The sequence below is a fragment of the Heloderma suspectum genome, chromosome 3, assembly GCF_057233095.1.
Source record: "Heloderma suspectum isolate Gila_16-S chromosome 3, 16-S_ref, whole genome shotgun sequence".
Classification (NCBI taxonomy): domain Eukaryota; kingdom Metazoa; phylum Chordata; class Lepidosauria; order Squamata; family Helodermatidae; genus Heloderma; species Heloderma suspectum.
In genome coordinates, this window is record NC_139460.1 from 79,424,327 (window position 1) to 79,447,700 (window position 23,374).

Genomic DNA, 23,374 nt, shown 5'->3' on the forward strand with positions numbered 1-23,374 from the left:
CCCCCATCATTTAATTTGACTAATAATAGTAATGCTGTAGATGTTCAAATCAATAATCTGCATGCATAATATAGTGGCTGACATAACAATAAGAAAACAATTGGCTAAATTGGTTAACCCCTTGGCTTCCAGATCTTAGCTAGCTTAAAAGCATTGTTCATCCTAATTCTACCAGTGTTGTTCATAGAGATACTGTTATGCCTTTGCATTCCTTGTCTTAAGCGCTGTTTAACCAATCTGTTTTATGTCTCGGCTAGTAAAACTGCCGCCCGCTATGCTCTAATAGCTCAACAAGATATTAAGTAAGAAGGTTGCTATAAGAGTCCTGTGTTATGCTTCACAAACCAGAATGTCTATTTGTGTAATGAAATGCTATAATTGTAATGAAATTATGCATTTAAGGGGGGAATGTAGCAGCCATATTGGGGGTCAGACTAAGTAGCCTCATGCAGTCTCATGCTTCATGTTCTTGCTGAGCTCTTTCTCCCTTGAATATATTGTTGTAAGCTGACGAGACACAGGAATTCCTTATCTTGTCAAAGGTCATACAATTGTATATCTTGTTCTCTGCTGTTCTCTTCTGTTCTCTGCTTATCACGGCTACCCTATAACCCAGTTCTTGTATTATAAACAATGGTGCTAGGAGAAGAAATGTTGAGGACTGCAACCCCACATGGGAGGGAGAGGAGGAGCCGTTTCCTATGTGTCACAATATCTATAAAAACAATGTGCTGATGTAAATCGGGGCTTCTGGCTCTTTGGAAATGATTCCAGCCTTAAGCCCGCGCGTTAAATAAAGAAACTCTTTTTCCTTCACTCCGTGGTCTCTCTGACTCTGGGTTCTGCAACACTTCCAGTGTCTCAGCAGACAGCCATCTTGCCTTCTTGGTTTTCTTTTTCTTTGGGACGTTTGTTGTTGCTGCCTCCTGAACAATGTTGCGAGCTTCTGTCCATAGTTCTTCCGGGACCTATCTACTAAATTTAGTCCCTTAAATCTAGTCTTCACCTCCACTGCATATTCATTAGAAATATTAGTGAGCTCATATTTAACTGATCTGTGGGTCTTCCCTATTCTCTTTAGTCTGATTCTAGGCCTTAGGCCTACATAGATACATTGTAGCCTCTCAGAGGCCACACATGATATTTAGAGAACAACAACAGTTATATACATAGTATTTTTTCACAGATATTTTTTCATATCTGCACTGGTTTACGGGGTGTGATGAAGTTGGAGGCAATGGGGTGCCAATTCAGCAACAGAGAGAAAGGGGAAGAGAAGGCAAAGGTATAGTTTCTCAAGAGTGAGGCTTTTTGTGTCAAAAGATTCCTCGATTTTGGGTTGTCAGAATGCTGCCTATGTTGCCCAAGTTTGGGTTTAATTATCAAAACTCAAACCATGCCCCCCCTCACCTGTCTCTACTGGCCTATCAAAACTAAAATGTGTGATAGTTGGGGGATAAACTAGATTGACAATATTTCCTCTCCCCCCACCCCCCAACTTAAGCAGGAAGGTAAACTTTAAAAGGCTACTGAATGCATCTATCTGTTGAGCCTTCTGGGCTGGCACCTAGAAGCTAATGGCAAATTTGGAAGTGATATTCCAAGGACAAGAAGAAATCAAGGGATTAAATTTGGAAAACAATGGTCATACCAAAGAGAAGTTGGCTTTGTATCATGTACATGTTCTGCTTTGCGTGTCAAGCCCGGCTTTTATGATTGTAGACATCTCCTGTCCTTTCTTAAGTAGGAATGAAGCCGCCTTCTCTATGTCAAAAACAGCAGAATAGTACTGGGGTGTCTGGAAACAAAGCCTGACACTAGTGTTCATTCTGATTCTGGTTTTAGTGAAGTCAGTGACTGTACCACACCAGGTGTTTTGTTGCTCAGTTGGACCCTTAGCTGAATGGGGATTGACAGAATTTAATTTTGAAAGGAATTGATTTTTAAACAATTTTTTTATATATACCTTCAAACAGGACCCCCCTATGCATCACTTGTGCTTTTTTTCTGCTGAAAGCAAATTGTATGAATGTGCACTTTGAAGAAAAGTTTTTAACCAATTTGTATTCTACATTAACTCAAAATAAACACAATGCAGTTCTGTGCATTTATGTTGCAAAAAGTATAAAATATATTTGGCATTCATAATGTGTGAACTACTAGCTTCACAATAAACTTTGAAAAGTGTCTATTTGTATTTACAGTACTATTTTAAAAAGTAGATGCATATAATCTTCCCATTTCATTCAACTGTGGAATGATGGGACCTGACAAACCATCAATCAAATAGTACATTTAAAAAAAAAGTTTGAGCTATAATGTTTCCTCATCTCTATTGTACATGAGATGTACAACATCTAACATTTTTGTACAAATGTTTGTACAAAAACATTTAAATTTTGTAGCTACGTTTTCTGATCAGTTCCATAGGAATAACCACTCTTTCTAATTTGCATGTAACCACCACTTTTTAAAGTTAACAGTACTAATGCATACAGTAGGGGGGGGGAAATACTTCACTAGAAACATCTTAAGTACTTTAGGGGTCCAATCCTATGGGTTGTGCACCCAACAGACTGAGGGCTCCTTTGTTTGGAGCCCTGCATCTATCATATGCCCTTCTGGCAAGAGCCAGGAAGGAAGAGAAGAGGTCAGAGGCAATTTTGTTTCCATTCCTTCATTTAAAATGCAAAAAAGCAGCTAGATGGTTGTCCTAGCTGACTTACCTTTTGGCAGGTGGGGAGGGGACTGGAGAGGCCATAGGCTATAGTGTATCATGGCCTCTCCCCATCCACCAGTACACACCCTTTTCTCCCTCTCCAACTTCTTGAATGAGGTCACAGTTACAACCTCCTAAGAGAAGCTTTCTGCAGCAGCTCGGAAGGGGAAGGTGATGGGGCGATGGAAGATCCACAGTCAGATCTCCCATCCCCATAGCTCTGTCTAGGAGTGGGGATGAGGTGATCTGCAGATTTCTATGCTGATCATAGAAATGCCGCCCCCCAGAGGCTGTCTAGGGAGTAGGGACCATAGGATTGCTCTCCCCAACATTTATGGTGTAAAATTATACCTGTCATCAATTCATGTAAGCTCTTGTGAATTCTTCACAGAGGATTCACTGGATCACCTTTGTTTATTTTGTTTGTTTTCTAGACACACTTTTTAATGGTCTTGGACTTGGTGCAGTCATTGGACTGGGTGTTGCTGCTCTTTTATTAATCCTTGTTGTGACTGATGTCAGCTGTTTCTTTGTACGGCAATGTGGATTGCTAATGTGCATCACCAGAAGGATCTGTGGAAAGAAGAGTGGCTCCAGTGGGAAGAGTAAAGAGCTAGAGGAGGGAAAGGCTGCCTATCTGTGAGTATCAGTCACAATATTTAGAGAAAAATGGCAAGCATATGTAAATTGCAAATCCTTAGGAAACTGCCATTAAATAGTATGAAGTGGAGTTTACCATGCAACAATTCTTATTGAAGGGGAAAAAATCTTTAGATCATTTAGTTACAGCATTGTTATAATTTAAAGGGGTGACAGGGTTTTTTGTAAACTGTCAACAGGTGGAATTGGCACAAATTGTCTCCAGCAACATCCACTGATGTCTTCGTCATCTTTGCAGTTAAATCCCCTTCAGAACCTGGAAGTAAATCCCACAGAACCCAATAGGACTTATTCCCAAGTAAACATGCTTAAGAGTGCAGCAATAGAGCCCGCTCCTGGGGGGAGGGGGGTTTAATAGTAAACTAATGGCACAATCCTATACATGTCTACTCAGAAGTAAATTCAATGGGGCTGTCTCTCAGGTAAGTAGGTAATTGCAGTCTAAGTGTCAATAATATACGTGGGCCTGCTCCCAAGTAAGAGCAGAAGTAAGCATCACATCTAGTTCTGTGCTTTTTTACAGACTTTTCCTTTTCTTTTGCATGGATGCTTCAGTGTGAGGAGGGGCCATAGCTCAGTGATAGAACACATGCTTTGCATTCAAAAGGTACCAGGTTCAATCTCCTGACATCTCCAGGTAGGAATGGGAAAGACTCCTCTCTGAAACTATGGAGAGTTGCTACCAATCAGCATAGACAGTATTAAGTTAGATGGGCCACTGGTCTGACTCGGTATAAGGCAGCTTCCTAAGGCAGACACCTGGGGGGGGGAGCAAGGGAGGGAGGGGGCTAATTAGCCTTATGGCTCAGCCCAAATTTTCCTGTTTGATGCTGCTACAATCAAAAGGAGGAGGCCCTTCCAACCTGACACATCATAGAAATGGAATGTCTTGTCTGTTCAGGCATTTAGCTACTGCTTTGAAGGTCTTACCATCAGTTTATATGAAAATATATGAGGTATTAGGGAAGAGCATCTTAATTTATCCATATAAGTTGAAACTATATGGGTACTGTCATTTGTCATGCTGAACAGATCAGATATGAAGTTTGCATTTGTTTACCTCAATGTCAGCTTGGATTTTTCTTTTTTTCTTTTTACTAAGACTCCTAATAGCACAGTTCTGTTGTGATATTGCAATGATGCAGCTAGGTACTTTTAAACTCTGGACTGAATTGTCTTATACTCCCCACTTTAGATGGCCATGTTGTATTACTTCAGTTGTGAAACACACAACTAACATTTCTCTTCTCCCCCCACCATTCCACTGCCATCTATATCCTATATCCCTGCTATGTTAGAGCAAGGCAAAACAAAACAAGACTGTTTTCACACCCCATTAAAAGAAGAAATACTCTGAGAATGAGCAATTTCACTTTTTAAACTCAGTTAAGTCATAGCACTATGAATATAGGGATAAAACTGGATTTGCTTCTGCTGCCATGTTGCTATTTGGGAATAAGCATCATTTTGTTGTAGAATAACAAAATGAGCACCTGCTAGGGATGGACAAATTACTCACCGCCCGTTCTGTGGTCTCTTCCACTGGAGGGGGAGGTGATCCATTCCTCCCCCCCCCCACCTCTGGAATCCTCCGGAGCCGTTCCACATCCGGAGGATTTCACGGAGCCACACTCCGGCTCCGTTGCACTGGTGATACCGCTATGGCGGCCACCATTACCGTTTCTCTGTGAGGAATACAGCTGCCAATGACGTAGTGGATGCCACTTGTGGCTGTAAAGCACTGTTTTTTACCTCATTGCAGCTATAAATGGATTCTTTGGAATCTGGCCTCATTTGAGTCCGCGGCAGAATTCTATGCCATCCCTCTGCAACCACGTACATGCCTGGCCAGCTGCCCCCTGACCATAAAATGTTTTTCAAAAATTAGAAGAGAGAAAGGATGTTATGGAGAGCAGTATTCAGCCCCAGTGGGCTCTGGCATGCCCATGCCAGTCCAGGTACTAATGTTGGGCCTGTTTGCTGCTGTCCCTATCACTTGGCATTTCGGGGCCCCTGGGGTGCGGGGTTCTTGGACTTCTGCCCTGTGGTCCATATCTAGCTGCACCACTGACACTATACACATCTCCTCAGAAGTAAGTCCCATTGAACTCAGTGAGGCTTACTACCAGGAAAGTGAGGCAGACAAGAAAGTGAGGGTGTAATTCTCTTGGGCTGCCTGTCAACCTCCACATTCCTCCTGCTCTGAATTTTTGCTAGATAAGCTTTTTTGTCTGTCAAGCTGGTGCTCTCCATATGGGAAGGAAGGAGGCTGGGGAGGCCAGAGGCTTCTTTGTAAGCCAGCCTCCCCAGTCCCCTCCCCTCCCTGCCCACAGAACCCCTTTTCCTTCTCTCAGAGGTTGCTTTTGCAACCTCTGAGAGGCAACCGGCACGGTTCTCTCTGTGCCAGTTGCGAGGGTGAGGGAGAGTGGGTAGGGAGCTGGGACTCCTGGATCTGAGGTCAGAGCACTGTCTCCAACCTTGGATCCAGGAATCCCAAAAATCCTATGGCCCACTTAATGCTGTCTGGGGACCATAGGATTATTCTGTAACCTTATTATTTAGCCTTAACGTTTATTTTTAAATATTACTTTTTGTTAAAATGTATGTTAATGGAACAAATCTCTCCAATATGAGTACTTCCAACATGCTTTGAACAAGGGAAAAATGAAGGTGGTAATAATGGTGAAATTTGTTATCACTTTATAATTGGCTTTAACTTCTTTGCAGTGTTTTGAAAGCAAAGTTCTGGCAATTATAAAGTTTAATGTATTTTGACCAAACACAACAAATATTTTTTGTGGAACCTTAAAGACTAACAATTTTATTCTGACATAAGTTTCCATGGACTTGAGTCCAGTAACACAACTACCCCTCTGTATTTTGATCAGTGTGTAAGTGAGGTTAAGTATCTTTTAATATTTTTTAGGAAAGATGGATCAAAAGAACCAATAGTTGAAATGAGAACAGAGGATGAAAGAATTACTAATCATGAAGATGGAAGCCCAGTAAATGAGCCCAATGAAACAACACCATTAACAGAACCAGAGTATGTAACCTGACATTTTAATAATCTTACAGCTATTAATCACAATACGTATGTTTCATTTGCAGTTGGAAAATTACAACAGTGAAGATGTGATATATATTAGTCAATGTGATAGATCACTATAATTAATATCAGTAATATCATAGAATAGTATAGTAGGGTTGGAAGGGGCCTACAAGGCCATCGTATATCTTAACTTAATATCTTAACTCTGAGAACACTGTACATATTCAAAGGTGGATAGTGGCCTACCTTTCCCACTGTGTGTATGACATGGGCTGTATGAACTGAAAAGTATGTAAAACTCGAGTAGATCATAATACCTCAAAATAAATAATAAATAATTATGACATATCTCCTGAATTTTTGGAAGAGATCACATCATCTTCCAACATAATTTACATGTTTAATATAATTCATTTGTTCCTTTCAACATATAAAACATCTTTTCTAGCTCTTGCCTGCTCTTAAAGAAATTTGTTGTAGTCCAAGTAAAGTTAGTTAAACTTACATTTCCTTGAAACCAAAAAAAGCTGAATTTAGTCAAACTAACAGAGGGAGCAATCCTATGGCCACTAGACAGTAGCTAGACGGCCATAGGATATCTTGTTTTCCACTAGGAACCGACCTCAGAGCCCACACTCTGAGGTCAGTTCCCGCCCAGAGAACTGACCTCCCCTGACTTCCACGCTGCCTCAGAGGCAATGTGGAACCGCCCCATCCTCTGCACTCGCACGAGGAGTGCGGAGCGGCCAAAAATGGGCATGTCTGGGGCGGGGAGGGCGGAAATGTCTGTACGAAGCATCCAATGTGTCATACAGCAGCCTCCTCCCCCACTCAGCCCTCCTGTGGCTAGGCAGCCTCAATCAACTGTCTAGCCAAAAATGTAGGGCAAGAGAAGCGTGGACAGAACGATCCCCTCTGTGCTTCTCCTGCCCTGCATTGGATAGGGGTCGCCTCCAAGATAGGGGGCAGCAGTCTATCTGGATAGGATTGTGCCCTTATTCCATTGATTTCAGTGTGACATAAGCACAACTAATTTAACTGAATAAGGAAATCAAAGATAGAGAAATATATACCAATTCTGTTGCTGTTCTAGTATTTACTATCTCCCTACTCAGAATGGGAGTTATAACAGCAGCTCCTGTACAGACATCTAGCCTTCATAATATACTTCACTGACTACTGCATTACTATACCCACAGTGTAGTACATACACCTTCCATGTGAGGGGCATCTGAGTGTGAAATTGATAATAGGAACAACCATGTGAAACTTTGGGCAGGTTTGCACATCATGCTAAGCCACCCTGTAAATAAGCCACCATGGGTTGGTTGCTTGCTGAGCAACCCGCGGTACTCTTCCCAACAAACTATCAGCTTCTTCCCCACTTCATTCCCCCTCCATCCTCCCGCCAGCTCAAGTACGTATCCTTTGTGGCAGAACTGCTCATCACCTCAGTCCCTATGTCAGCACCCCTTTCGCCATTGGTTCTCTAGGGTTGTTGACTACCGAGGGACGCCCCCCCACACACACACACACATCAGCTCGCCAAATGGAATTAATTTTATGAGGCCTTATAAATGTGGGAATGTGTTTGGCAGCTTTTCTAATTTTAATTTTCAGGGACTTTCGCTATTGCGCAAGAGCACAACTCCGCCTCTCTGATATTTAGCCAAGCATCCCTGTATTTTCTACTTCCGTGCCTGCATTGCTAGCTAGTGAACACTTTTTAAAGGCTGCCTCACATTACACTAAAGTAAGCACATGCACTCCAAGAGCGCCTCGACCTCTCTGATATTTAGCCAAATATCCTCATATTCCCCTCTTCCACTTCCGTGTTTCCATTACTAGCTAGCAAAACCTTTAAAAAAACAAACCCTGCTTCAAGTTACACTAAAGTAAGCACACCCACTCCCAAAGCACCTTCTCCTGCAGCTGCCAGCTACGTTCGGCTCCCCCCTCCACTGCCCCTTCCAGCTTGTCACTATCTTGATATGTTACATAGCTGTGATAGCTTCATAGCTGTCACATCTTGATATGGGTTACAGAACAGTGAGTGGGACTGGTAAACATACACAGTGTCATAGCAACAGTAATACTGAGGGGAAAATTGACCCTTCTTCCTGATTTTTAGGGGCACAGGGCAGAGGGCGCTGAGAATGAATGAGATAGGATGGCAGTGGCCCAAGTGAGATCATGAGGAGCGGCAGGGTTTTTGCTGCTCTGATCAGGTGGCTCTCTAGCCATTCCCGGCTAAAGCGTCCCACTGGATTCAGACAACATGACAAGCCACCATGGATATCAACAGCCCTAAAACAAGCCATGGGTTCTCAGGGTGGCTTGTTTGTGAAATATAAGCCACCCTGCAGGAACTGTGCCAGGTCTGCATGACACAACAACCCACCATGGCTGATATACCCATGGTGGGTTGTCGTGTCATGAAAACCAGGTCTTTAACTCTTGGTTCCAGATAATTTGAGTTATGAAACCATTCTCTCTCCTGGAAGGCAGCAGGAGCATCAGCCAATAAAATGATTTGAATCTGTCAAATGTATTGAATTTCAAAATATAACAATAAAAATAAATGATAATTTCTAATTCTATTTTGGAGCTTGAAAAGTTAGAATAGATCAACTTAATGTGCAGTGAAATTACTGTTGTCAAATATTTATGAGAATATCTGGTTTTCAAGGTGCATTGATTGCTACAAATTTTATTGAAGTGTTTACACAGAAACTCAAAGATTTCATCTCCAAATGACACAGAGCAATAGAAAAACATTTATTATTTTTCAGACATGACACAAACAATTTTATGTTGTGACCATTTTTATCTCACTGAGGAGAAAATCTTCTTTATATAGACTTTAAACTACAATGTACAGTACATAAGAAATGTTGCCATAATCTATCTAGGATGCTTTATGGCCAAGTAATTGTTCACTTTTTATGCCCTAATCTAGCTAAGAAGACTGATACATGCGAACAGCCTTTTGTGTGGAAAGTATCACTGGCATAATGACTGGTTTGAACAACATCTAAAATACGTATAGGAGTGTACATGTGAATGTGGATGTTTTCAAGGCTCAGACGAAATGTAACACCATTTCATTGTAACACCCCTCACCTCTCCCTGTGGCTGGCACCCTTGCTTCCTCAGAAGAAATGGGGACTTGGGGAGCAGCAATTTTTTAATGTCTTCATTTCATTCTTGAGCAAGAACAGAACCAAGACATTAAAAAAATATGAAAAGCAGGGGGTGGGTGGAGTGGGTTTGGGGGACACCCAAAGGGGCCCCTACCACTGGGGCATCCTCTCCCCCACCACACACTGCCTTCTCCCCAAAAAAGGCATTTCCCCCACAGCCAGGTGGAGGGTCCTTCTAGCCACTTGCCTTTTAAAAGGCAGGTGGGGGGAGAGGGATCTTTGAGCTGGGCAGGCAGAAAACGCCTTTTGGGGAGAGAGATCTAATCCCCCCCTCCCGATTTTCCCAAGGAGCACCTTGAAAATCTAAGTGAATGGACCCAGGGACCCAACCCCAATTTTTGCAAGGAGCCCTTTGAAATGGAGCCCCTCCACTGCCTTTAATTTTGCACAGATGGATCTTTACTGTCCTATGTGCACAATATTACATTTAGGGAAGTTCCTGAGGTGCCATTTTTTTCCACAAAATGGCGACCATGGGAATGGCACTTGGTGACAGCTCAGGGTAGGTGAAGGCACCTTGGTGAGCATGGGGGGACATGAGCGTGGGAGGAGTCTGTCAGACTCCAAGACTGAGCTCAGCGCCCAGAACATCCCTATTTATCAGTATATGCCTGCACATCATTAATGTATCAGGAAGGACAGAAAGGAAGACATGCAAATTAAAGCTGTACTACAAACTACACATGCACAATGGTCTCCAGTCTCCACAAAATTTAGAAAACAAACATTGAAGAATGGAAGATTCCTAATTTGTCAGTTCAGTTTTAGAAACCAGACCAGATAATTTGGAACTCCAAAATCCAGAGAAAAACTTAGATAGGGAGCATTTGGAGGAAAGGGAGATATAAATGTAACAAATAAATGAAAACTACACTTATATTGCAAGAAAGAATGCTCTCAAAGAACCAAGATGATGATGATGATTGAAAGCACAGTTTGTAATTGTAACATTTTGGTTCTTCTCACTTTTTCATAGGAAACTGCCATTAAAAGAAGAAAATGGAAAAGAAGTTTTAAATTCAGATACTATAGAAATCAAAGTTTCTAATGACATCATCCAGTCAAAAGAAGATGATAGCAAAGCATAATACAACAACTATAGCTGTCTAGAGGGGAAAAAAGGCATTTGGATTCTGTGACCAAAACTTTACATCTGACCTTCGCTGGGCAACTTAAGATGGAATCATTCATAGAAGCAGTTCAAACTACTTCTGTCAACTGTCGGTTTTCATTTTATTTCAATAGTTTTAGTCTGTAGTCCTGTCTGACATCAGTCCCGCGGTGTCAGTTTGGCAAATCAGCCAATATAAATACTGTAATTTATTTTATTGCTGAAGAAATCTATTTATAAAACATCAAGATACCCCCTTAGCCACAGACTGTAAATGAGACAGCTGTACCACCTATAATGGAAATTAAACCCATGAGAGAAAGTGCCATATACATTTATATTTGTTTGTATTTGCAATTTTAAAAGATTTTGGTTGCCTTTAAAAGAAAAAAAATATAAATATATATAAATATAAATATATATATATAATATATCAGTCTCAGTTAGAAATTAGATATATGTGGCTGGAAAAGGCTAAACGGTGACCTCAGCTGCAGTTGACCTTTGACACAAGAATAGGCTGAACTTCCTCATGATGATAGCCCTGCACTTCACAGCAGTCCTTAAATACAATCACGGGTTCATAGATTTGATGTACAGATTTTATCAAAGTTGTGAACTATTTTGATGAAGATATTGATCACATCCTAACTATCAAAATCTACAGAAATTTCAGTGCTTCAGATGTTTTGTATTTATGTTTGGAAGGTTGTGTGTAAGTCACACACGGCAAAACTGATTTTGTGTAAAAATAAGAATCCTGTCTTATGATCATAGCGCTCAGCTTCAAAGGAAATCTTACAACAATAAATACAAGCTCAGCTGAGTTGCCTCAATATATTTATAAAACAAAATATTGTGAATTCTTTGCTTTCATTCATTTAGTACAAAAATAAATCACATTGTTTTAATATAACAAAAAAGTATTTCTCTAAACCCAAAGGCCAAGATCCAAACAGCTACTTTGGGCTTGGTCATACCCGATGTGATTTTCATTTTTTTTTTTTTTCCTCCCTGTGTGGGCAGTAGGCTCTCTCCTCCGCCACATATCACAAAGCATTTTTAAAAATACTCAGTTTTAGAAGATGTTTGCCTTACAGTACAGGGAGTTAGTAAACTGTGAAGCATTTTTTCCTAATCTCCACACTTTTCTCTGTTTATACTTTAGGATTAATAATAACAATAACACATAATTGATATTGGAAACAGTTATCAGGAAAATATAGACTTCAATTCAATTGTTAGGAAAATGATATAAATAACTTCAGCATGTGAATTCACAGGTACCCAACTTATTTAGCATATTCACTCTTCCAAACAGCAGCAGTATTAGCTTGACAAAAAGTGAGGGCAAGTTACGGGCATTTAGGATATCAAAAACTAAATCAAGGGGCAGGTCTAGAGGTATGTGCTTTAGGAAATCAGAATGTATTGGTTTTCTGAAGGTCTGTCACTTAAAACTCTTAAGGTGCAATCCAATGCATGTATAGACAGAAAGATATCGTACAACTCCCAGCCATCTCCAGCCAGAATTGCTGGCTGGAGAATGCTGGGAAGTTGTAGGACCTTTTTTTCTGCCTAAACATGCATGGGATTGCACCCTTAAGTGTGGAGATTCTTGATCTGACCAAAATGGCTTTTTAACAAATTTGTTTCAGCTTTTGCTTCAATGACCCAAACACAATAATTAGCAAGCCACCACGAGGTTTATCCACTTCCTTACGTATTTATTTCTGGGACTGAATATTTATCAGAAATCTCCTTGATGCGTTGTAATGGGCTATATTCATAAAAAAGCTACTCATACCAAGTCCATGAGCTTTTCTACATGAGGCATTTATTGTGCACCTGTCATTCCTCACTCATGGTTGTTTACAGGTTCTTTAGATGATGTTGTGACACTTCAGGGTCAATTCTGATTTTAAGAGAATGTGCGAAACAAAATGCATTACCCCACTTGTGTAATTCGGGATGTAAGAGAATTCTGCCACGGACTCCAGCCACCCCGCAGAATCCCCCCAGGATGGACCTACCTGGTGGTGGATGCGGTGGCAGCTCCAGCGGCTGCAGCAGATGAAGCAGCAGCCGCTGCCGGGCTGCTGCGGCTGCAAATGGCGTGATAGGCTATGTATCACGCCATTTGATACATTTGTAGGCTTGCCCGTGATAGGCTATGTATATATTTACATAGCCTATCACGACTAAAGCGTGGACGCAAATGGCGTAGGGGACACCATTTGTGTCCCTGCTTTAGCTGTGATACGCTACGTAAATATTTACGTAGCCTATCACGGGCTAGCACAGTGATTCAAATGTAGGGATGTACGAAAGTCACTTACCTTTTCACGGAATCTTTCGTGGTGAGGGGGAGGCGCTCCGTCCCTCCCCCTGGAATCCTCAACGGGGGGGAGGCAATCTGCTCCTCCCCCCCGGAATCCCCGACGGCTGGCTCCGCTCCGCGGCCAGGCCGCGGAGCAGCTGGGAAGGGCTGTCCGCAGCTGGATTTCTGGCCGTGGACAGCCTGGTGCGAATGCAAATGGCAGCCGCCATAGCAGCCGCCATTTGTGTCCAGCCTGATAGCCGTGATAGGCTACATAAGAATTTACATAGCCTATCACAGCTAACCTCAAAAAACAAAACAAAACACGCAGCGTATGCAAATGGTGGCGGCTATGGCTGCTGCCATTTGCGTTCCCTATTTTTCGCCAATTTATCTTACGTAAATATTTACGTAAGCTAGAACGGCAAAAAATAAAGGAATGCAAATAGCATCCACTACGCTATTTGCATTCCCCTTTTTTTTCGCCATTTTATCTTACGTAAATATTTACATAAGATAAAGCAGCGAAAAATAGGGAACGCAAATGGCGGCCGCCGTAGCCGCCACCATTTGCGTACGCTGCGTGGTTTTCTGTTTTTTGTTTTAGGTTAGCTGTGATAGGCTACGTAAATTCTTATGTAGTCTATCATGGTCCAAGGACAGCAATGGTGGCAGCGGCGGCAGCCCTGCCGTGGCTGGCCAGGAGACTAGCCGCCGGAGCCACCACCGCAGGAACCGCCGCTGCCGCATCCGCCGCATCCTCCCCAGGTAAGTGCTGTCCCGGGGGGATTCCGTGGGGGGGGCAGGAGGCCGTTCCACCACGGATTCCGGGGGGCTGGATTCTAAAGAATACGGCCTCACTGGAATCCGTGGCGGAATTCTCCGCCATCCCTACGCAAATTCCATCCCCTACACAGGATGCCATTTGCATCCGCAGCAGCCTGGCAGCAGGTGGATACCCCGCTGCGGATCAGTCTGGCCAGCGGCTCTGCAGACTGGCCATGGAGCAGAGCCGGCCAGGCAGGATTCCAGGGGGGAGGAACGGATCACCTCCCCCCTCGTCGAGGATTACAGGGGAAGAACGGATCGCCTCCCCTCACCTGCGGACCCCAGCGGAGCCAGGTAAGTGGGGTTTCATACACCCCTATGTGTAATTGTGTTATTCTGTTATACCGCAGTGCCACATAGGTTATGTAGCAGAAAAGCAGGAAAGGAAAAGCTCCTCATGTAGAGCTGGTGACTTTTGATTAGGTTGGCTTTTACAGTTGGAGCTATTCTATATGTCAAGCCAGAGATGGGCATTTCATGGTCCTCTTCTTCATCCGTTAAATTAATCAGGTTATATGACCTGTCAGTAGGGATGCTGGAGAAATTCAAGATGGATTAAAATTAGCTCAGATTTCTAAGAATCTGACCTGCAGAATCTGCTGCGGAATGACCCCCTCAGTCCGTGTGAACTTCAAGGACTTCTGGATGATTATTTTACTTTCCCGAAATTTACGCATATAAATCCGTAGAAAAATACTTAAGTTTCTGCCAAGGAAACATTGAATGAAATGGAGGACAATACACTAAATGTTACGTACTGAGATAAATTATCTAAATACTTACGTAAATACTTACATAAATATTTACATAATTGTTTCCGTATTTTTCCGCATGATGAAAAAAATATTCGTATCCGTATGTGGGCGGATGATGGAACAAAAGGTGCCTGACAGTCCATGAAACATGACGGAGCAGATTTTACACAGTCGGTATATCCCTACCTGTCAACCCTTTTCCATTCACAAAGTTCTGGGTGTTTTAGCACATGACCCCTTATGACCAATGGGGGCACATGATTTTCAAAGAGCTTGGGACTATTATTCCATAATATGTAAGTTCTGCCTTACAGCTGAGTAGCAAAGTGGCCAAGCTCCAATCTTTAAAAGTAATCACAGCCTGAGCATTATTATGTTTAAAATATAAATATTCGATGTGAAATTATATCATTCATGGTAAAAAGGTTAGGATAGGCCTGACCTAATATTTGTATAAGATGAAACTTGTGGTCATTTTGGTGTAGAACTCCTTTAGGTTTGGGATAGTTAGAAAGGACCAACTTGTGTCAGATCAGAACAAGGTTCCAGCTATTCACATTTCCAAACTCCTTGGGGGGAGGGGGGTGTTCTATGGAATTGTACCATCGTCCAAGGATCCTGACTGTCAAAAATTTGCACCTGGTCAATGGACGGGTATGGATGATCCGAAGAGAGGTCCTCTGTGTTTTTTTGGCTCCACATCCAAGACTAGCATCTGATTAGAGAAGGATAGTAATTGACCAGATGAAACACTCGCCCTCTTTGGGGGCTTGACACTAGCACCATTCTTATCTTTGTTCTTAGTCTTCTTTCAAGGTTTCTAAACAGATTTCACATTAGCTCTATCCTCAGAGAGGTTAAAAAGTGTGTTAAAATCCTTTTTTAATACCGTACACTATTTTGCAGTTTTAATATTTTTGCTCTTCTTTAACTTATTTGCACACTTCCTGCTTGTCGCTGTCTTAGGAGCCTGGCAGTTCTTCCCTGTTGCCTTGTTTGAGTTGTTTGAATTGTTTGTTTGCAGCTCGGAGCTGTTACATGTCTGCACTACCCTGTCACTTCTATATTCTGAGCCCATCATTTTGAATGCTTGTGTAGAGCTCAGAGCTCAATTTTGCAAGGAAACCAAAAGCAGATACAGTAGATATAACAGCCTCATGTAGAAAAGCTCAAAATATCTGTGGCTTTTCTGATAACTATTTCTGTTCCACTATGAGGAATTTTATATGAACAACTGCTTGTGGGAGGGACAGAACTGAACAGCCCAGACAGCTTCAGCTATTGGGTGGTATAGAAATGAAACAAAATGAAAAAATAAATAAATATGTAAATACATAAATGTTCAGTCACCTATATTTAAATAATAGAAGGTAGGAGAGCCAAGAAATTGGTTGATTATTTCACTGCTGTTTCTGTTTATATACAATTCTACATTTTCCACACCAATACATTTTCTAATCTCTGGATGAATGCGCCATATGACTTTCAGATGCATATAACTCCAATTAAAGATATAAGGATGAATTGAAGTCTCCCAACCCTAGACATGCCTGGGGTTTGCTGGAGTGTAGATACCTCAGTGGCAGTGGCAATGGAGAGCAGTAGTAGAGCAATTTAGAGTAGAGCATGCTCTTACAGTGCGATCTTGTGCATGTCTAATCAAAAGACCCATTCAAACTATTGGCCATTACTCCCTGGTAGATGGGTATAGGATTTCAGCCTTACAGACAGGTACATTTCAATTAGTCTGTACAGGCATAATGACTTGGAATTGGGCAGAGCAACAGTAAAGCAAATACAAAACAGAATTTCCCAGAACACGTCTATATAGCAAAATAGTGTTTCCAAATGAAGGACAGCATGTAGTAATCCATAAGAAAAATGAAGGGTCTTGAATAACATAGCTACTTTATTTTTGTTTTACTTTTTAGACAGAAATCATGACATCCCATGCCTCTTCAATATAAATGTCACATTTTGCTATCTAACTGTGTTCACAGGAAATGTCAGAAAAATAATGAGAGTATACCTATCAATAAAAGTAAAATTAGTTGAAGTATATTAATTTGAGGCCTCCGAATCCCTTCAGTATTTGATTTCTTTGACAAAATATATGGAAGAGTGGGACTGCATGAGGAAAGATTGGATGCGTTACCAGCTGCTGCTGTTGAGTAAACACAAGGGGGAAAAGGCTATTAACAGAATGGAACAGGGCTGAGCGGGGTGGGGTTATATAGGATTACATCAACTCTGTGCCTTGAGACATTCTTGTAGCATCCAGCAGGGGCTGATGGTATTCTTGGCCTGCATCTCTGCTCCTCTGAGGTTTCCATTCAGCAGTGCCTAAATGAATCATTCCATTCCCCTGTCATGCACAACAGCTGATATAGAAATTACTGATATGGGAGCAACATAACAAAGGCAATATATTCTAGAAGTTTAATTGGGATCTTCCATAACAGCTTTGATTTCTTCCTGTTATATTAATGTACAACCTACAATATAATATATGATGGAGGGTAATTTAAATAATAGGGGCAGAAATGTGGATTGATCTTTGACACTCGTGTTAGATGTGACAAAAGTAATGTTATGTATAGTTTGGTAACGGGGTGTGATGTGTGATGGCCAGATGTTCCTTACTTGAATATTAATTTCCCTTTTTCTAAATGCCTTTTAGAGGATAGTGGATAATTCTTTTTACAGATCATTACAATACTTTAGCTTTCTATAGGCTAGGAGCTGCAGGACCCCAACAAATATTGCAATGTGGAGTATTCTTGTTCAGAGTTCCATTCTTGCCCTTTTTCAGAATAGCCACTCCATTTCCATTGCTGATTTTCTGTTCCCCCCCCTCCCAGCAGTTAACATCTCATGCCCTCTGACCTCAGTCCTCATTCTGCTATTTTGCCCCTTCCTGCTGCTTAACAGTTATTTTTCTCCTTCTGGAAACCTTGGGGTTTTGAGCATGCTGATACTTCCCATGTTGCTACATAAGGATCCATACACAGAGAATAAGATTGCTATTAGTATATGGGATGCCCGAAATGTAAGAAATGCCTGTAAGAAATATTTATAGCACTAAATAAGCTTAGTGCTGAACCAACAAAAAAAAAATCTCATCATATAGAGTATGTAAGGATCCATCATAAAACAATTCATACGAATAGGGTTTAGTTTATATCATTCCATAGGTATATACAGCTTTAGTTCTGAATAAAATAAAATACTTCAATTGACTTTTTCAACAACATCTAACCGTACAATGAATTCCCCTGAATATTTCCAGGTTTTGAATTGACTGTGTATCAGAAAATAGTTGTTTTTCTTATGACTGTGAAATAAGTCATTTAGAGCGCAATCCTAACTAGACAGGCGGCCACCTCCAACCTTGGAGGTGATCGCCTATCCAAAGCAAGGCAGGAGAGGCATGGGGGAGGGATTGTTCCCTCCGTACCTCTCCTGCCTTGCTATTTTTCTGGAAGAGGAAGCTGCCGTACGACACATTAGATGGGTCATCCACGCAGCTCCACTCTCTCCACCCCAGAACGCCCCCATCCCCGCCCCTTTTCACCCACTCTGCACTCCTCTTCCAAGCATGGAGGACAGGGCTTCTCTGCGCTGCCTCTGAGGGAGCACAGATGAGGGGGGCAGGCAATTTTCTGGGAATCGACCTTGGAACATGGGCTCTGAGGTCGGTTCCTGGAAATGAGCATATCCTATGGCCCTCTAGACGGTGTCTAGTGGACATAGGATTGCTCCCTTAATTGCCAAACAGTGAGTCATTTTTTCCTTAGTTAATTAAAATGTATTTGTGCCTTTGGGTAGCATGCCACTCTGCTTTAGTAAAGCAAAACAAAAACCTATCCGATGCTACCACTGCATCACCGCTTGTTCCGTTGTGCTAATGGAATGGGCTGCTAGGGCAATGGTAAGCAGCAGTTCCTAAAATATGCACAGAAACTAGTGGAAAAACTCATTTCTAGAACAGGGCAGATCAGTGGAACTTCCTTCTGTGAGCTCCACTGACCTGCCCCATTTTGGAAACGAGTGTCGCTGCTCATTTCTGGCTTTTTTGAGAACTGCTAGCTCCTGCTGCACTACAGCTCTGTTCCACTAGCGTATGGGAAATATTACTGTCTGGGATACTACTGTTAGTTTCAATTAATACACAGCTACAAAGCCTCAGATTTCCTTCTCCGAAATACAAATAGCATGTCATCCAGCCACATTAACCATTAAAAACCCAAACCTACCTAAGATGTGGTAAAGCAGCCATTTTGTTTGCATTTGTTGTTAAATGTGCTTATATGTGTATAGAATTCTGTGTTCAAGTTTCAGACAGGAGAGGGGTTTTTTTTAGTGAATAACTCTTTTGAAGTTAGTGAGAGAAACAGAAGCCCCATACTCATATGCTTTTAAAGGATTTCCTTATTTGACTAAATCCTCAACTTATGAGTAAACAGATTTCAAAGTTATTAATAATCCCCCTAACTCTTAACATTTAATTCTGGGTGTTTAGTTGTTTTTTAAACGAGTGAGCTGCAGCATATTTCTCCTCAATTTTCAATGAAAAATAAAACCAGTAATAGTGTTGCTAGTACTGAATTCACTGCCTCTGCTTTAGTTGTCACAAGAATTTACCTGGAGCTCTTACTACAGCATGCAGTTCAATTCTTTCTATGCATGGAGTATTCACAAGTTTGATCTATCTATGAATCAGTTAAAACCACTGGCTACCACAGTCACACAGTCTCTTTATGAGACAACTGTAGCATCTTTCACAAAACAATTTTACTTCAATAAATCCCGGCAGGTCTTTAGGAGTTCGGTAGGAATTGCTGTCTTTCATAATCATACTCTTTAGCCACTATCCTTTTGCATATGAGAAAATGTCATTGTTAAGTGTTACCATGCTTATCAGATTGAATCTAAATCTTGATATATTTTGCAAGTTACAATAGAGATTTTTCTCTGAACAACTCATGGTAATTTTATGACCTTTATTTAAAGATACAAGACATATGTATTTTTGTCTGAATATTAACTTGCTTCAAGTTCATTTTTGCGCAGGTGAGTGACTACAGTGGGAAAAAGTCATGGCTGAGAGCAACATTTATATACTTTAACATTTTAGGTTCCTTTATACATCATAAACTGCTTTCGAACAATTTGAACTGTAAAAAGTCACATTATGAAACAGGCTGCTAATGTAAAACAACTGTAGGTTACAGAATTGCAATATTTCCAACATCCATGTACAAATGAGTGAACTGGCCACCTTCACAGCTGTCATTGAATCAATTATACTTTGTCAGCTACTGTTCTCCTTTCAAAAGTCATCGTGTGCCCTATTCTATTTAAATTTCAAATTTGGATATAGGCCCTTCCTAGTTTCTGGAAATGAAATGGTCACAATCCAGCCAAAACTCAGCAATGTGAAATTCTATTTATCCAATGAAATTAAGAGTACTGTAGTCTGTGAAAAAGAGAATTGGCAAAATAAATGTTAAGATAGGTGTAAAAGACTAAGGTGTAAGCCAAAGAGAACAGCAGATGACATGGTAGCAAAAAATGAAGGGAATAAGCTGCAGAGCAGCTAACATGAAGCCATGAAGACATTTTATTGAAGACAATACAAATAAATAAAATAAAGCCCTGTATATGTTGTGAAGAGAGAGTTTAAGGAGACTTATTCACTGAAGCTTTACTTTAAATCATGCAGCTTAATTAGGTTACAATCCCAAGAACCTCTGAATGTATATAAATGGATAATAAAAGAGACAAAGCATTTTTAACCCTCCAGATATATAGCCTACTTAGACAAAGATAGCTTTCCTGCTACAATGACCATTTGGTATGTATTTTGGATTCTATGTACAGTATGATTAAGACATGCCGATTTGTTGTTCATCAACATGTTGTTTCAACAGTCCATATATGGTATCTGCCACCTGAGTGAGCTACTGCTGAGTTAGCTACAACTAGAGTGCATTTGTTTATTGTTTCAAAATTTTATGTCCCTATGAAATGCTGTATATATATATATCTGAACTGTAAAAAAAAAAAAAAAAAAAAGATACTGCAAATGCTGAAGTTTTGTATTTATGGAAGACATTGAAAGTATGGATTACAGTTATATCAATTATTTGTCACTCTCCACCATTTGTATATTAATAGTAAAGAGACTTTTACTTTAACGAAATGTTGTATTTCACATTTATGTTTTATATACTGTCTGTCTGCTAGGAATAGCCTGATTTGGGAAGGGTATTAACCTAAGAGCATTCACTGTTCCAAATGTTGTTTCCTTAGAAGATTTTTCAGAATACTCTCAAAACATTGTATGCTATCAAAACTGAGAAAAACTGTATATTCCCGCTACAGTCCAATCTATTGTGATTCATACATATAGCACTTTCTGGCAAGTCTTCAAATATACTACCATTATAAATAAGATATATGGGATGGGATCCTAAAAAATATAATCAAAGCCTTCAGTTCTCCAAATACATTGTTGCTAACATTATGGATAATTCAGTGAGGTTAGTTAAACAAGAACATGCAAGTTTAGATCTCCACTGGCAGGTAAGGACAACAACCTATACTAATTTATATAGTTTAATTATTCTGGACATTAATTATGTTAAATTGAAAGAAATATGGTTTAGAATATTACTTAAGAGCCTGCTGGATCAGACCATAGGCCGCCTATCTGATCCAGCATCTTGTTTCCCTCAGTGGTCAACCAGCTGCTTAAAGGGAGCCCACAGATAGAACATGAGAGCAATAGCCCTGTCCTGGCATTGTTCACTAGTGATAGGATGTCTTATTATATTGTCATCATGACCATTAGCCTTGATAGCCTTTTCCTCCATGAATTTGTCTAATCCCCTTTTAAAGCCATTTAGTTTGGTGCCATCACCACATCTTATGGAAGCATATTCCATAATTTAACTATATGCTGTGTGAAGAAGTACTTCCATTTGTCTTTCTTGAATTTCCCATCATTCATCTTCATGGATCTTGGATTCTTGTATTATAAGAGAAGGAGAAAAACTCTCCAACCATTTTCCTCACACCATGCATAATTTATACACCTCTATCATAATTTTATGATGCCCTTACTCGACTTTTATCTAAACTAAATAACCCCCAATGCTGTAAACTTTCCTTGTAGGAGAGTTGCTCCCCTTTTCCAGCTGAACAATACCTTTTTTGAGATCTTGCAACCAGAACTGTACAACTTACTCCAGGTGGGGTCACACAGTTTGGAAAAAAGGCATTATGATATTGGCAGTTTTACTGTCAATCACTTTTTTTAAAAGAGAGCTTCGGCTATTGGGCGGTATAGAAATAAATAAATAAATAAATAAATAATCCCTAACATGGAATTTGCCTTTTTCACAGCTGCTGCACACTGGGTTGATATATTCTCCAAGACAATAAAATATTTCTTACATATATTGGGAGAACTGTATACATATTTGTGAAAGAACTGTGGAACCACATCTCAAAAACAAAGGTAAATAAATCTAGCTCACTGAATAGTACATTATAAAAAGAGTGCCCATAATTACATGTACATGATGAGAAAGGCTAAAGTAAACAGGGATGGATTGAACCCTTTAGTATGCCTCCTTTGAGCATAATTTTCTTAAAAGGAAGCTTAAATGAACTGTAAGATGGGATTCTTTTAATTGAACTTTTGGCTAGATTGTGTCGAGCACTTTCCCCAAAACATGTATAGAAGATGAAAAAGAGAGTTTGACAACCAAAACAGAAATGGGAGACAGCAAAGACTGGTGAAGACAATATAGAGAAATCAAAGATTCAAGATACGCATGTGCCGGAAGGCTTGTTCACATGTTCATCTATGTAGAATGGACACATGGAGGAGGGATGAATGGGATCACACTTTCTGGGCCTAACCCCAATCTCACACATCCATCTGTATTTATAGGCAGCAATTATCTTCAGCACAGACTTAATCTGTAATAAGGAAAACCAGCATATGAGTGTAAAGAATAAAAGCAAAGGGCCTAAAGCAGAAACCTGAGGAACTCCGATAGACTGAGTTAAGAAGAAAAAATAATGAAAGCACAATAAGTATCATTAGGAAGATGAAAAATGAAGACATATTAAAGAAAACTAAGAACAAAAGCATGTAAACCAACACGAGGAGGAGGAGCAGGAGGAGATCAACAAAATAAAAACATCACAGAATCACTAAAGAAGATGAGAAACAGAATATTGATGGTGCTGTTTCAGCTCTCAACAAAGATTAGTTAAGTAAAGGAAGTAACATTTGTAGGTTATACAAAATATGGAGCTTTACAAGACAAATCTGGAACCTTTACTTAATATTCCCAAATTCAACTTTAAAAATGTATTCATTAAATGTATAGCCCACCCTTTTTCCATGATAGAACCCAAGATGGCATGGATAGGTTTCTCGAGGTGGTCTCCCATCCAGATTTCCCTAGATTCAGAGGGTTGGCACATTATATGCCTTCTTTTATTGCTCCCTTGAAACTAAGGGTGCAGTGCTATGCATGATTAGACAGAAAAACACCCTACAACTCCCAACGCTGGCTGGGGAATGCTGGGAGTTGTACGTATTTTTTCTGTCTAAACATTCATAGGATTGCAGCCTAATTTGGTTAAATGTTATGTCATTTCTGGATCCATTCTTGCCACAGAAATGGTCATTCCCCATTGTCTAG

At 40.5% G+C, this 23,374-nt stretch overlaps 1 protein-coding gene across 1 annotated transcript in view; it reads left to right on the top strand.

Moving 5' to 3' along the window:
- The window catches only part of NCAM2 (neural cell adhesion molecule 2), a 472,561-nt gene extending 461,435 nt beyond the window's left edge, over positions 1–11,126 (top strand). Inside the window, exons 16-18 of the mRNA XM_084843540.1 lie at positions 3,154–3,358; positions 6,306–6,425; positions 10,611–11,126. Coding sequence (XP_084699666.1) covers positions 3,154–3,358; positions 6,306–6,425; positions 10,611–10,722 — 437 coding nt within the window. The 3' untranslated portion in view covers positions 10,723–11,126. The remainder of the gene's footprint in view (positions 1–3,153; positions 3,359–6,305; positions 6,426–10,610) is intronic.
- The last annotated feature ends 12,248 nt before the right edge of the window (positions 11,127–23,374 follow it).